The sequence below is a fragment of the Haemorhous mexicanus genome, chromosome 6 (genome assembly GCF_027477595.1).
Source record: "Haemorhous mexicanus isolate bHaeMex1 chromosome 6, bHaeMex1.pri, whole genome shotgun sequence".
Lineage (NCBI taxonomy): Eukaryota > Metazoa > Chordata > Aves > Passeriformes > Fringillidae > Haemorhous > Haemorhous mexicanus.
Genome location: NC_082346.1, coordinates 51,464,625 through 51,477,995, shown reverse-complemented (window position 1 = coordinate 51,477,995; position 13,371 = coordinate 51,464,625). Strand labels below are relative to the sequence as shown.

Below are 13,371 nucleotides of genomic sequence, written 5' to 3'. Positions count from 1 at the left end.
AATTATATAACCAGCAGCTTGGTTTCACTGGGGAATAAACAAGTTTTGCTGTGGAAGGTTGTCAGTTAGAAACGTAAAGGAAGCATCACAGGATATAGGATGTAGGAGAGCTTACATTTCTGAAGATCTTTGTTTTACTGTAAGTAAAGCATTTGTTTATTTTCCCCTCCCCTTTTCTCCCCCTCCCACCCTTGTCTTTTTTTTAATTGCCAACAGCTCAGAAGATCTGAAGAAGATGAAGAAAAAGAGGAAGACATTGAAGTACCAAAGGCCATGGGAGATATATTTGAGTCCCTTGCTGGTGCCATTTATATGGATAGTGGAATGTCTTTGGAAATGGTTTGGCAAGTGTACTATCCAATGATGAGGCCACTAATAGGTATTGCCAGCTTTCAGAAAATTACGACTAATAAAGTGCCATCTCCTATGAAAAGAACAAAGCTAATTTTTGTTTTTCACTTTTTTTATCAAATAGAAAAATTTTCTGCTAATGTGCCCCGTTCCCCAGTGCGAGAGCTGCTGGAAATGGAGCCAGAGACAGCCAAATTTAGGTAAGGATATGCTTTCTTCCATACACACTGACAGAAAGTGTTTCTAAACTGTGCTTCATGAACTACAGAGAATTTTAAATGTCACAAAGTACTTGTAATTTCTTTTGCACTAAGCAGCTAACCTAATCATCATTGTGTGCACTGTTCTTTATTTTTTTTTCCATGCATAGCTTTCTGAGAAATGTAATGATTTCTGTTTAATTTTACTGCTTTAACTTCTGTAGAAAAAAGAATGTAGGTCTCTTATTTCACATTACCTTGCCTTGGCAGTAAGTAATTCTTGTGTATATTTTTGCAGTCCTGCAGAAAGAACTTACGATGGGAAGGTCAGAGTTACAGTGGAAGTTGTAGGAAAGGGCAAGTTTAAAGGTGTTGGCAGAAGCTACAGGATTGCCAAATCTGCAGCTGCGAGAAGAGCACTACGAAGCCTCAAAGCAAATCAACCTCAGGTCCCAAACAGCTGAGACTCCTCTTAAAAATAAATGAAATGGGGAAAAAAATAACATACAAATAGAGCAAATTTTTAACAGTTGATGTTGAGAGGAACAAATTGGAAGACAGAATTTAAAGTTTGTTTGATAACAGAATAGATAACAAAACATTTAACATGTATAAAATTTTGGAACTAATTGTAGTTATAGTTTTTTGCGCAAACACAATCTTGTCTTCTTTCCTCACTTCTGCTTTGTTTAATCACGAGAGTGCTTTAATGATGACATTTAGCAAGTGTTCAGAATAATTGTTGTCAGGTCTTTTTGGTTTACTTTTCTTGTCAGTACAGCTTTGCTTAGTATTAGAGGGCCAGGGAGCTTATGCCTAATGCAGTTGCTAGATTTATATATATAGTAATCTTGGAATTCTTCAATCTGTGCACTAGTGCCAGTCATAAAGCAGTTGATAAACTGTACTGGATGATTGGGTATAAGAAAGATTAAGTGTGCCAGTATTCTCCTTTTTATTTTCCTTTTTTTTTTTTTTTCTCTCCATGTCATCTTTTTACATTAAGATGGCATTCCCAATCATTATTGCACTTATTTGTTAGGGACAGATTTTAATTGAAATGGCTGGCATATTGGTAGAGCGAAACTTCCTTTTCCTTATGCCACACAGTCTTGCATAAAAAAAGGTTCTTGCCTTAAAAATAAATAAACCCTCATTAATAATCTTTAATTTCTGATCTTTTTTGGAACAAACTGTTTTACATTCCCTTCATTTTCTTATGCATTTTACAATGATACAGCTCTATATTTACAGTACAACTCATTACTATAGCTGTGACTTATTACAGGATTATAATAGAAATTATATTCATATATATGTAATTAGGTTATTTTTAACAATTCTGAGGAGGTGGTTAGTCTACAGTTTTTTTTATACCATAAACAAAATATGGTCTTTGGCTAAAATTCCAATTTTACACAAACCTGCAAGCTAGATAGTTCCAATACTGGAAACAGCAACAAATAATTGCACAGTGCAAACTGTCACTAACAAAACAACCTTAGACATATCACACCTAAGATATGCTGCAGATTTTATAGTCAATTGGTTACGTATTTAACAAACAGAGCACCTTTACACTTAGAGATATTTCCACATAAATTTCTTACTGTACTTTTCAGAATTGCATGCATATTTCATCTACCAAAGCTGTGCTGTTAAAAAACATGAAAGTTGATGTTTGAGATATAACTGCCGTACTTTTGATACATCTGTGATTTAGGTCCTTAATTTAGAGAAACTAGCTCATTGATGTTTTGGTCTACTGGGAACGTGGGGGGAAATCATACTTGTATTTTTTAGGCTTTGCCTATACTTCTTTAATTAGATTTTTGTAGGCACTCTTCACTTAAATACCTCAGTTCTTTTTTTCTCTTCTTTTCCTTTTTATTTTTGCATGCATTGGGTTTTTTTCTGTTTTGGTGCTATGTTTATATATTATGCTTGAAATTTTAATTTTTTGCACTGTAACTATAATACCTCTTAATTTACCTTTTAAAAAAAAAGCTGTGGGTCTTGTATTCCCACCAGTATCAGTAGAGGTTTGCTGCAATTTTGCCCTGTTAATTATGCTTGAAGTTTGAGAAAGCAGAGCAAGGTGTTTTAACGTTTTCCAGCACAATAGTTTGAACTTGATGCTGTGTCTTATGAACTAAATTACAAATACTGTATTTCCTGCTTTTAAATCCTATTCCTTTCCTCACAAATGCACACTAAAACAAAACAAAAACTGTCAGCTCTTGCTTTCTTAACAAAAAAAAATAAAGTATATGCCTTAGTGACAAGGGGCAGACATTAAGCTTTTCTGAAATACAGTTTTCAAAAGTTCGTATATTTGCTATCTCAGTCACTTTTCAGTCTGTGAAAAGGACTGTTCTTGTATTTGAAAGCTGCTTGTTATAGGAGTCAAACCAAGAATTAAAATACTAACTTATAAAAAAGTCTAGCATTGGTACTTCAGTCATAAAAGGAGGTATAAGAACAGCAAGTGGATGATATGGTGATATGGAACAATAAAAACATGCAGTCCAAATTCTCAAATGTAAATTGCTTTGCATTAGCTGTTTGAAAAAGGTCACTGATTTAAGCTGTAGCTTGCTCTTAGTAGTAGGACTGAATTTTCTTAGTGAAAATACATGATTACTCATGTCAACAATTCTGTGTTTCTGGCCAGACATCAATCAGCAGATTAAATCAGACCATCTAGAAAGTCTTAAGTAGTTTTAGTTGCATTATGAAAAGCTAAAATTTCAGTTATTCTTTGAATGCCTAAAATTCTTACTGATTGTTACAAGGTTATAGATTCTCAGGGGTTTCAGGTAATTGTTAGCAGTGAAGTGGTTGTGGCGTGTTTGGGTGCAGACAAAATCAGCTGAACCTACTCTGTGTTTCAGAACAGTTTAATGATCACTTTGTTACTAGATAAAGCGTATGAATTGGACATGTGAAATGTGTAGTGGCTGACTATAAAGTAGTTGCTGCTGCTGATGCATTTTTAAATGTGTTTTAAATGCCGCGATTTTTTCCAGTGTGACCTCATTGAAATACTTTTATCCTTTGAGGCAGAAAATCCATAGTAGTTTCCATGTTCCACATCTGTGTGTTTTACCCTACAGTTGATATGATTTTGATACTGGACAGTGTATGCTATTAAAGACCTAAATCTGATCATTTGAAGGTTGGGGTAGAAATCACTTGACATGCTATAAGCACAAGTGTAAGCGGACTGTTGCAGCCCATCTTCAAGAGCAGCCACACAGGCTCATCATAAATGGTGTGGGGGTTAATTGGCATGAACCTTGGGGTTTTTTATCTAAGTCCTGTTATACTGTACTTTAAACAGTCCTCCTAACTATGCTGCGTTTTTATTTTTATGGCTTTTTTTTTGCGCTGTTCTGTTCATGTAGCACAAATAAGCATTGCACTTGGTACCATGCTTTACCTCATTTCAAGGAAAAAATGCTTAACAGAGAGGAAAAATGTGGTTTGGCCTTGCTGCTGTTCTGATTTAATGACTTTGAAAAAGATAGTTTTTAATGCCTGCAATGTGTCACTTACTTGCACAACTTAAATAGGTCATTTTTAACGTCTGTGGCATTTTTACTGTACGTGGAAAAAATACAACAAAGATGTGCAACAACTCTTGATTGTATTTTAAAGCTATTATTTTTCTACTGCATCATTTTACTGTTATGTGAAGTAATTAAAATTAGAATGACCTCTGACTGACACTCCAGTAATTATCTCTGAACAAACCAACATTTTACACATATAATATAATTTTTGGGAGAAGACAGCCCCTAGTAATTTGGACAACCTCAACTAAATCTGTCCAGTCTGAATATTCAGTGCTCAGTAGTGACTTCTGAAGTGTTTGTTCAGCTTGATGCTGCTAAAGTCCATACAAAAAAAAAGCCTACTATTTTTAAGTCTCATTACACAGTAGTATGTTGCAACTGCCGAGTGCAGGACTTGAACAAGAACCAGTTTCAGTGCTGGGGAGGAATATAGTGGTGGCCCAGGGATGAGGTGCTGGATCCTCAACGGGTGCAAATTGATGTTGTATCATTTTAGTTAATGGAACTGCATTCATTTACATATCTGATGATCTTGTGCTTGTATGTATGTTTCAGAGTTTCATTTTTTCCTCCTTGTGAGCAGATACAGAACCATCAACTGGAAAGTGTGGAGGGTTTATGTTACTGCATATGACATAACATATGCTACATATTCTATGCATTTATCTGTACATGAACTCTTTGTATCCCGGTCACAGCAGCACATGCAGTCCAAAAATGACAAATAGCATTGTGGTCTGCTGTGATACTGCACTTGACTCTGACAGTATTTCTGGGTTTGTTTTGGACGGGGTTCCCCATGAACACGTTCTCATGGAAATCTCTGTATTTTTTATGTGAATGAAGCAAGAAGCATTTTGATTTTCGGTACTTAATTACTGACATTGATCCTTTTTAAATTGCTCTAATATTCAAGAAGTTAATTTCTTTGTTTTCATATTAGATTTTAAACTTTAAACACTACAGTTCATGACCATCAAATGTAATCTAAATATCAGCTGTAACTCAATATGAATTATGTTAGCAATTATCTAGAGGTCATTGTAGTATGCTCCACTAGCAGTTAAAATTAACTTCTATCAAAGCTAACTACAGTTCTTAAAAATAAATTTCATCCAATAAAATCCTTGGGGTTTTCCCTCTTTTATTTGAATGGCAACCACAGACTACTTTAATTGCTTTGTAGATGCACTCAGAATTTACTGCAGCAGCAAGTTGGCGAGAAAAATGTTTTTGAACAATAATTGGAAATTGCAGGCATTTTTATTGTAAATAGTGTGACTGAAAAGATGGTTAAAATCAAGTAGAAAGAATAACAAATATAATTTGATGGACAATAAAATATTTACCATCACATGCTGCAGCTGTCTTTAAGGGACATAAAATGTAATTCATTCATACTGTAATCATGCTGCAGAAGTTTGCAATCTGCACCTTATGGATCACAATTACCTTTAATAGTTTTTTGTAATAATTGTAGCTGAGTATATCTCCAATAAAGTTATGGTCTGTTCACCTTGTATTGTCATTTTGCTTTTTTTTTAATTCCTGTTAATATCTCCACAAATCTTCTAGAGTTTACAAAAAAAAATGCTGCTCAGTCTAAATTTTAAAAAAATGTGAAAACATTTGTGAAAACAATATTTCTTCACCTTGTTTAAAGACAAGTCTGCTTGTCTCCTTCCTCTGATGAATGAACTGTCTTCAGAGCTATGTGAAGACTCTTAAGGGACACTCAGTTAAAAATGATGGTGATGTGGTACGATTTGATCTCTGTGTTGACCATTATACCTGCAAAATGTCTGTTGGAGCTGGGAGGCCCCGGAGCACAAGGGTTCTGGAACAGAGGTTTGCATGACTGGCACATGTTTTAAGAGTAATATGTTTATATGAGCTAAATAGTCTCAGCATTAATAACATCAATTTCATTATTTTTCTGTTGCTTTCTGTTAGTATTTTGCTTATCCTGAATATCGGCAGTCTGTTTGTAGAATGATTTGACTGCCACAGCAGTGTCATGTATCTTTTATGGAGACAAATCAGACCTGCCAGACAAAGATTGGGAGTCTTCCTTTCTAAAAACTTCACAATGTAGCAGTCACTTGTTTGGCATCTGCAGTGAGCATCTTTTACTCCGCATTTTAGGTTATTGAGAAAAGCCTGCTAGGCTGCTGCTAGGCATGGTGAGATACCTTTTCCAAATCCCAGAAAAAGCTGCCTTTAAGGCTCCAGTGTGTGGGCTAGTAAGAATGACAACACAGCCCCCTCCTCCCCAGTTCTAGCAAGTGAGTCAAATCAGAAAGCTCCCCCCAAATTTTCTGCAGGAAAATTGGTCTGAAAATAATAATAGTAAAAATTGTTTGAGGATGCCATTATATCCTGTTAACTGGGGCAAAATGAGGTGAGGGATGGTCTTCTCAACTGGGGTCTGCAAGAAAGTGGTCCATCCCTTGCTGAGTAGCACTGTGGAGCAGATGGAGTTCTCCAGAAAGTCAAGGTGTAAGATCAGTAGAGGTTCCACTTCAAGGGCATTTTTTGTCTGCAAACTTGTTTGCAGACAAACTTTAGTATCCTTTCCAGTCCTGTATCCAAGACATTTATGAATTTGAAGAGCAGGGCCAAAGATGGAGCCCTGTGGAAACCAGCTAGTGACAGGTCCCCAGTGTGATGTCAACCCTGTATCTGACCCGTGGGCCAGTTGCTCACCCATCCCGTGATGTGTTTATCCAGCTGTGTGCTGGACATTTTGTCCAGAAGAACTCTTTTGAGAGAGTATTAAAAGCTTTACTGGAATCCAAAAAGAATACATCTACTGGCTTTCCTGTATCAACTATGTGGGTTACATTGTCATGTTTGATAAGCAGGACTGCCCCTTTGTGGAGCTGTGCTGGCTGTGACCAGTGAGTGACTGTGTGGCATTTCAGGAGTTTTTCAATACCTCCCTGAATAATCTCCATAACTTTACCAGGCATTGGAGTGAGACTGACAAGCCTGTAGTTTCCAGGATCCTCCTTGCCCCCCCCTGAAAATGAAGACAACATGCACCAGTTTACAGTCAGCTGGGACCTCTCTGGATTCCCAAGACTGCTCAAAAATTGTCAAAGAGAGGTTTTGTGATGACATCAGCCAGCTCTTTGAGGATTCTTAGATTAATCCCATCAGGCCTCATAGATTTATAGGGATCCAGCTGGAGCAGCACATCCCTCACAAATTTGGGGTTGACTGGGGTTTGATCATTCTCAGTCATTGTCCTCCAGCTCAGGGTACCTGAGACCCCCTTAGTCCATCCCTAATGCTGAAGACAGAGGTAAAGAAAGCATTAAACACCTCTGCCTCGTTTCTGTCCCTATTTGTGAGGTGACCATCCTCATTCTGGAATGGGCTTATGTTGTTTCTACACTATTACCATGAATATATTTGAAAAAACTTTTTTGTCCCCCATATTTCTGTCAGCTTCAACTCCATTTGAGCTTTGGCCACAGGGATTCTCTCCCTCCAGTGGCAAGCAGCATCTCTGTGTTCCTCTATGTCACCTGATCTTGCTTCCTCTAGGTATGCACCTTCATTTTTTTGCCTTATTTCCAAGAGATTACTGTTCAGGCAAGCTGGCCTTCTGTCTTCCCTGCTTGACTTCCAACATTTGGGAATTGTGTGTTCTTGTGCCATGAGGAGGTGATGTTTAAAAAATGAACAGCACTGCTGGACCCCAGCACCTGCAAAGACATTGTCCCAGGAGATTTTCCTTACTAGTAACGTGAGCATCCTGAAGTCTAGAGTTGAGGTTTTGCTGATGCTTTTCCTTGTGTCACCGGAGATTTCAAATTTCATCACTTTGTGGTCACCAGTCTCCACCTGGTTTGTGAGATCCTCTCTGGTGACAAGCAGCAAATCAAGGAGGGTGCCTTTCTGAGCTGGCTCACTTAGAACTTGTTGCACAAAATCATTCCGGTTTTTTAGGAATCTTCTGGCCTGGGTTGTACCCGCTGTGTGATGCTCCCTGTTGATTCCTGGCAAGTTGAAGTTCCCATAAGGACAAAGGGAAAGTGAAAAGTGAAAGTGACACTTTGTTCCTCAGAGAATAATTTGTCCAGGCTGGGGGGTACATTAGAGACACCCGCGATGACATCCACATCATTTGTTTGCTTCCTGATTCTTACCCAGAGGCTCTCAACTGTGCCACTGCCAGCTGTGATCTCCATACATTCTACTATCCCTTCTATTACCTACAGTACCACTGCCTGCCTCTTCTGCCCTGCCCGTCCCTCCTGAAGAGCTGGAACCCTCCAACAGGCCATTCCAGTCACAGGACTCATCCCACCAGTTTTCACTTATGCCAATGATGTCAAATCTCTGGGACTAGGCCAAAGCCTTCAGCTCATCCTTTGCTCCTCATGGTGTGTGCATTAGTGTAGAAACATTTCAGGTGTGGTGCAGCTTAGCCAATGCCTGGTGAAGCACATTGAGAGATCCCATTAGTGCTCCTTTCCTCAAGTTCTGGCACATCATTCAATTCCTGATCACTGATGAGCCTGGTTTTGCCCCCTTTCCCTTTCAATGCTAGTTTAAAGCTCTGCTCTTTGTCCTTCTGACAATCTGAGTGCTCACCTCACGGGAATTGAAGAGGGAACACACCTATCTCTGGAGGAGTCTACAGGTACTGGTTTCTCATCTCATTACAAGAAAAAATTGCATCAGTTGAAATAAGTTGTATTTGGTTAGCTGTTTTTACTCAAGTAAAATCATACCAAAAAAAGGAGTTTAAAAACCAAGGGGAGTAAGTTTTGGACAATGCTTGTCTGAAAAGAGGCAGTAACAAAGCTAATCATAACTCCAAATCCAGAAACACAAGAGGAGCGGGTTTGGTGTATGTATGGGCTTCCCTCAGCACTGCTGCCAGAGTCCAGGTGCAGGATCTGTTCCTTAGAGAAAATCTCCATGTCAGTGGACACAGGCAGTACTGACATGTAAGCACATTTTATTTTCCTCATAGCAGTGATTAGGTCTTTCCTTATTGTAGAATGTGAACAATAATTTCATTTTGGTGAGTAAAATAACCAAGAACCTTCTCAGTTTTATGGAAACAGTATCATTTACTTTGCTGCTTAACCATCTCCACTTACCTGGCTTATACTATATTTTTAACATTACTTTTTATGTGTATTTTATTGAAAGTCTCATGCTAGCTTTTAAATTGAAGTAATTTTCTTCTGTTAGCTTGAAAATTTCCTGTAGTTCTGAGTTCCTGTCTGGCTCTCACTGAAGTCACTGGGAAGACATCCACTTGGGGTCTGTAACTTGTGTGCATTTGAATTTAACACAAAAGTCCTTCAGACATGATAAGTGTAAATTCCAGATGTCAAGCAAAAGGTGAGAAACACAGGGATGTGCAAAGGCAGCCTCTGCTGTTCTGCTTCTATTTTTTCAAGCTTTTCAATACTTCTGAGATAGCCCAGTCTCTTCTCCCACGTAACAAGTGACAGAACTGGAAGGATACGGCCTTGAGTTGTGCAGGTTGTTGGATATAAGGAAAAATTTCTTTCCTGAAAGAGTGGTCAGGCTGGAACAGGCTGCTCAGGGAACTGGTAGAATCACATCCCTGGAAGTGTTCAAAAGGCATGTGGATGTGGCACTTGGGGACATGGTTTTGTGGTGAGCACAGTGGTGTTGGGTTAGTGGCTGGACTTGATGACCTTTGAGATCTTCTTTACTCTAAACAACTCAATGATTCTATGATGATTCAGGCATGCCCTCTGCAGACAGCACTGGTGCTAATTCCCACCCATTTCTGTGCTGTCAGTGGAGCTGCAGGGCATCATTTGGCTTTCCTGCCCTGAGGTCACCCTCTCAAAATAAGGTGAGTTGAATGAGAAAGAGGTCCCTTCCTCCCTAACCTCGGGATGGCACTCAGCTGGTGACATGGATCTCACACAGTAGCCTGAAGCTGGAAATGCTCTTCCAGAGAAAGTGATGGAACAAAGAGAAAAGAAGATTTCATCAGTGCAGCATGGCCAGGGAATCACCTGTTACTCCAGAATCACTCTCATCTCTTGCCAAGGTGAGGATAATTCTCTCTTCTTTACAGCCACTTGGCCTGAAGCAGGGGAGATGAACTCCTGCAGCTGTGCCAGCGTTTGTAATAAACTGGTGCTAAGTTGCAGACTTACCTAACTGGCAGTGAGTTCCATGAGGACACTGCAGAATCACCAGTCCAGTCCTCAACTGTATATTCCTTTAAAAAAAAGTAGTTATCACAGAAGTACTTGAGTGCCACTTTCACATCACTTTTAGGGTAAGGCTTTTAACTTTACTAGCTTCTCATCTATACAGCAACATCAAGAGAAGAGCAGAGCTATTTGTGTGTGTTGCCTGTCTCACTACCATCATTAGAAAAAAAGCAGCAAACACTTCTTGTTAAGCACAGACAGCTGGTTCCATGTTCTTATACTACAGCCACTTAGATCAGTTTTTACTTTTGTGTATACATTCTCCAGTCACCACCTGACTTTAGACAAGACCTGTCTGTCTGTCTGAAGTGTCTGAATGGAACCCTCCCTGAATTCAGTAGAGCCTCAGGAGCTTGATGGTTAAGATTAGAGTCATAGTTTGGAATGAAAGGGATCTTAAAGTGTAGTTTCACCCTGCCCCACAATGGTCAGGGACACCTTCCACCAGCCCAGTTTGCTCAAAGGCCCATCCAGGCTGGTCTTCAACACTTCCAGGGACTAGGCATCCATACCCTCTCTGCCTATTCCAAGATCTGCCCTGTTCTCACACAACTTATATACCAACATAAATACCAATTTATGCTATTTTGCAGCACCAATTTCAAGTTAAGAAATTATTGCTTTCAGGGTGATTCTAGCTGGAATAGCAGGGCATTATGTCCCTGCCAGCAACACTCACCACCTTTTTCCCAGCTTTACATAGTACATGTGCTCTAGGCAAAAGAGAGCTCATTATACAAACAAGCATGGCGTAGGCAGCTGTACTCCCTGTCTGGCCAACTGGCTGCTGTGCAGGGCTGTGCCAGCAAAAACCTCACACAGAACAAGGGCAAACGTTCCTGGGACTCTGCCTCAACAATGGTGTTGAAATTGCTCGTGGTGCAGATGGGATCTGTGGACGATTTAGTAGCCATTTTTTGCTGGACCAAATGCCTTTGTTGGGCTTTAAAAAGTTGCTCTTTCTGTGGAATCTGTCAGCTAGGAGGGCTCCTGCATGGAGCACTGAATATACTGCCTGCCACAGAGGGGTGAATTCCCAAAGAATTCCCTTCTTCTCAGCAGGTACAGCAGGGCAGAGAAAGGCAATGAGACCTTCCCCATCCGCCTTGCAGAGCTGAATCAAACACACACCCTTGTGCATGCACATTGAGAGGGAAATCCTTATTTTACTCAACATTTAATTGCAAGCTGTTGAATTTAGTGTAAAACAACCATACAGCAACCTCTGTGGAAGGTTTCTTGTAAAGTGATGTTGGTTTATTGGCAGGTTAGCTAAGGTGAAGGGTTACTTAATGCAGCAGCTGAATAAATCACAGCAGAGCCTTACGGCACCTAGGCTGTAGGAACTGAACTAGATGTGAGTACACAGCCTATGCTAGATATACAGCAGCTGCTTTTTCTATAGGATACGGTGTGTTGATGTGAGTCAGGAAATCCCAGCAACTGGAATGACTGAGGCAAGGAGTGATGGGGGACCTGCATAACACCTGAAATGTATCAACAAATAGAGAAAGGTGCAGACTGAAAATATGCTGGAAGAAATGCCAAGATTCAGAGACACTTCAAATATACAGAGGAAAGGAAACAGACCTGGGCAACCTAGCAGATAAATGACACCCTGAGGAAGGGGTGAGCACTGTGGAGAAGAGCTGGGCAGTGGTGGAAACGGGCAGAACCAGAGTAATCTAGTAGGCAGGAGTAAATCCATCGATAGTGATTTTCAGTTGTAAGCCAGTTTTAAGCTTCTCACCTGATTTCCTTGTAAAGCTAAATCTAATGATTCAGAAATTGATTCCTTGCCTTGATCAAAGAGGGTTAGAAAAGGTACTGAATGAGGGTGGGCTGGAGAGATTTGGGGCTGATGAGGCACACGAGACTACTTTGGGGCTCTCGAAGGCACACGAGACTACTTTAGCAATTATGGTAGGTATGAAGAAGATGAAGCTGCAGTTGGAGCCAGCTGAGGAGCACAAACATTTTTCAGTGGTGTAGGTAGCAGCAGTCTTTGACAGGCAAATTCTAACTGGGTAAACAGCCTAGCAAACATCCATGCATTTCCTGATCTGTTCTAATATTGCATTATTTTTGTACAATTTCATCCAGTTGCCCACCACAGAGATACCTATCAGTATGCTCCCATTTTCCTGTGGTTTCCTAGAAACACAGCTGGGGTTATCTCTGGGGGATCTGGGCACTGCAGGTGGTGATACTGGAGGCAGAGCCTTCAGACTTTCAGCTCAATCCCCTCACCAGCCAGAGCTGCACCACAGGGAGCTCATCCCTGTCCATGACCCACTGCCCGAGGGTTGGAGCTGCAGGCTGGCCCTGCAGTGCTGGTAGGATTGCTTACCAGGGATGGCTAGGGCAAGAATGCCCCAAATTGTGCTGAGCCCTGCCACAGCTGCCTGTGCACCTCCCTCACCCACAACTGTGACCATGCCTTTTATACGATGCTCCTGAGACTTGGGTGTACTTTTCTGTGCTCCCCAGCCCCAGCCATCATCTCTCTCTGTCAGTGTTTCTAATGGCTGAGCACAATGTGCACAATTCCTCTGCTCCCCTAACCCCTGCTCCACCCCAGAGGCAGCTGTATTTCCACAGCGAATGAAGCAATTCCTGAATGTATGATTTTAAAGTGCTTTGGGACCCTTAGGGAGAGAAGGTGCAATTGTACAAGAACAAGATATTATTAAAACAGGAATCTGTGTAATAGGTGATAAATTTTGATACTGTATGTTTAATATAATATGACGGTTGTAAATCCAGTGAATTACCATAGGTATTTGCTGTGCTGTGTGTTTATGAATTGTTTGGGCAGGTGTTTTTCAAGTCCCAGTTTTTCACACAAAACGTGAGTTATAGGACAGTTTAATAATATTCCTTACTAGACTCCAGTATGCTACAATTAGCTGCAGAAATGTTATCACTTGATGGTTGAGCTTGGTTGCTGATTAAGTTCATGTATAAGAAGGTAAATGAAAAAAGCAGCAAAGAGAAAAAGAGACCTGCACAAGCAAA

General features: G+C 40.1%; 1 protein-coding gene across 5 annotated transcripts in view; it reads left to right on the top strand.

Annotated features, from left to right (window-relative positions):
- The window catches only part of DICER1 (dicer 1, ribonuclease III), a 64,122-nt gene extending 58,478 nt beyond the window's left edge, over nucleotides 1-5,644 (top strand). For all 5 annotated transcript variants that reach the window (XM_059850241.1, XM_059850243.1, XM_059850242.1 and 2 more), the window contains 3 exons: nucleotides 217-379; nucleotides 476-551; nucleotides 850-5,644. In XM_059850241.1, the coding sequence (XP_059706224.1) occupies nucleotides 217-379; nucleotides 476-551; nucleotides 850-1,015 (405 nt within the window). In that variant the 3' untranslated portion in view covers nucleotides 1,016-5,644. The remainder of the gene's footprint in view (nucleotides 1-216; nucleotides 380-475; nucleotides 552-849) is intronic.
- Nucleotides 5,645-13,371: the final 7,727 nt, after the last annotated feature.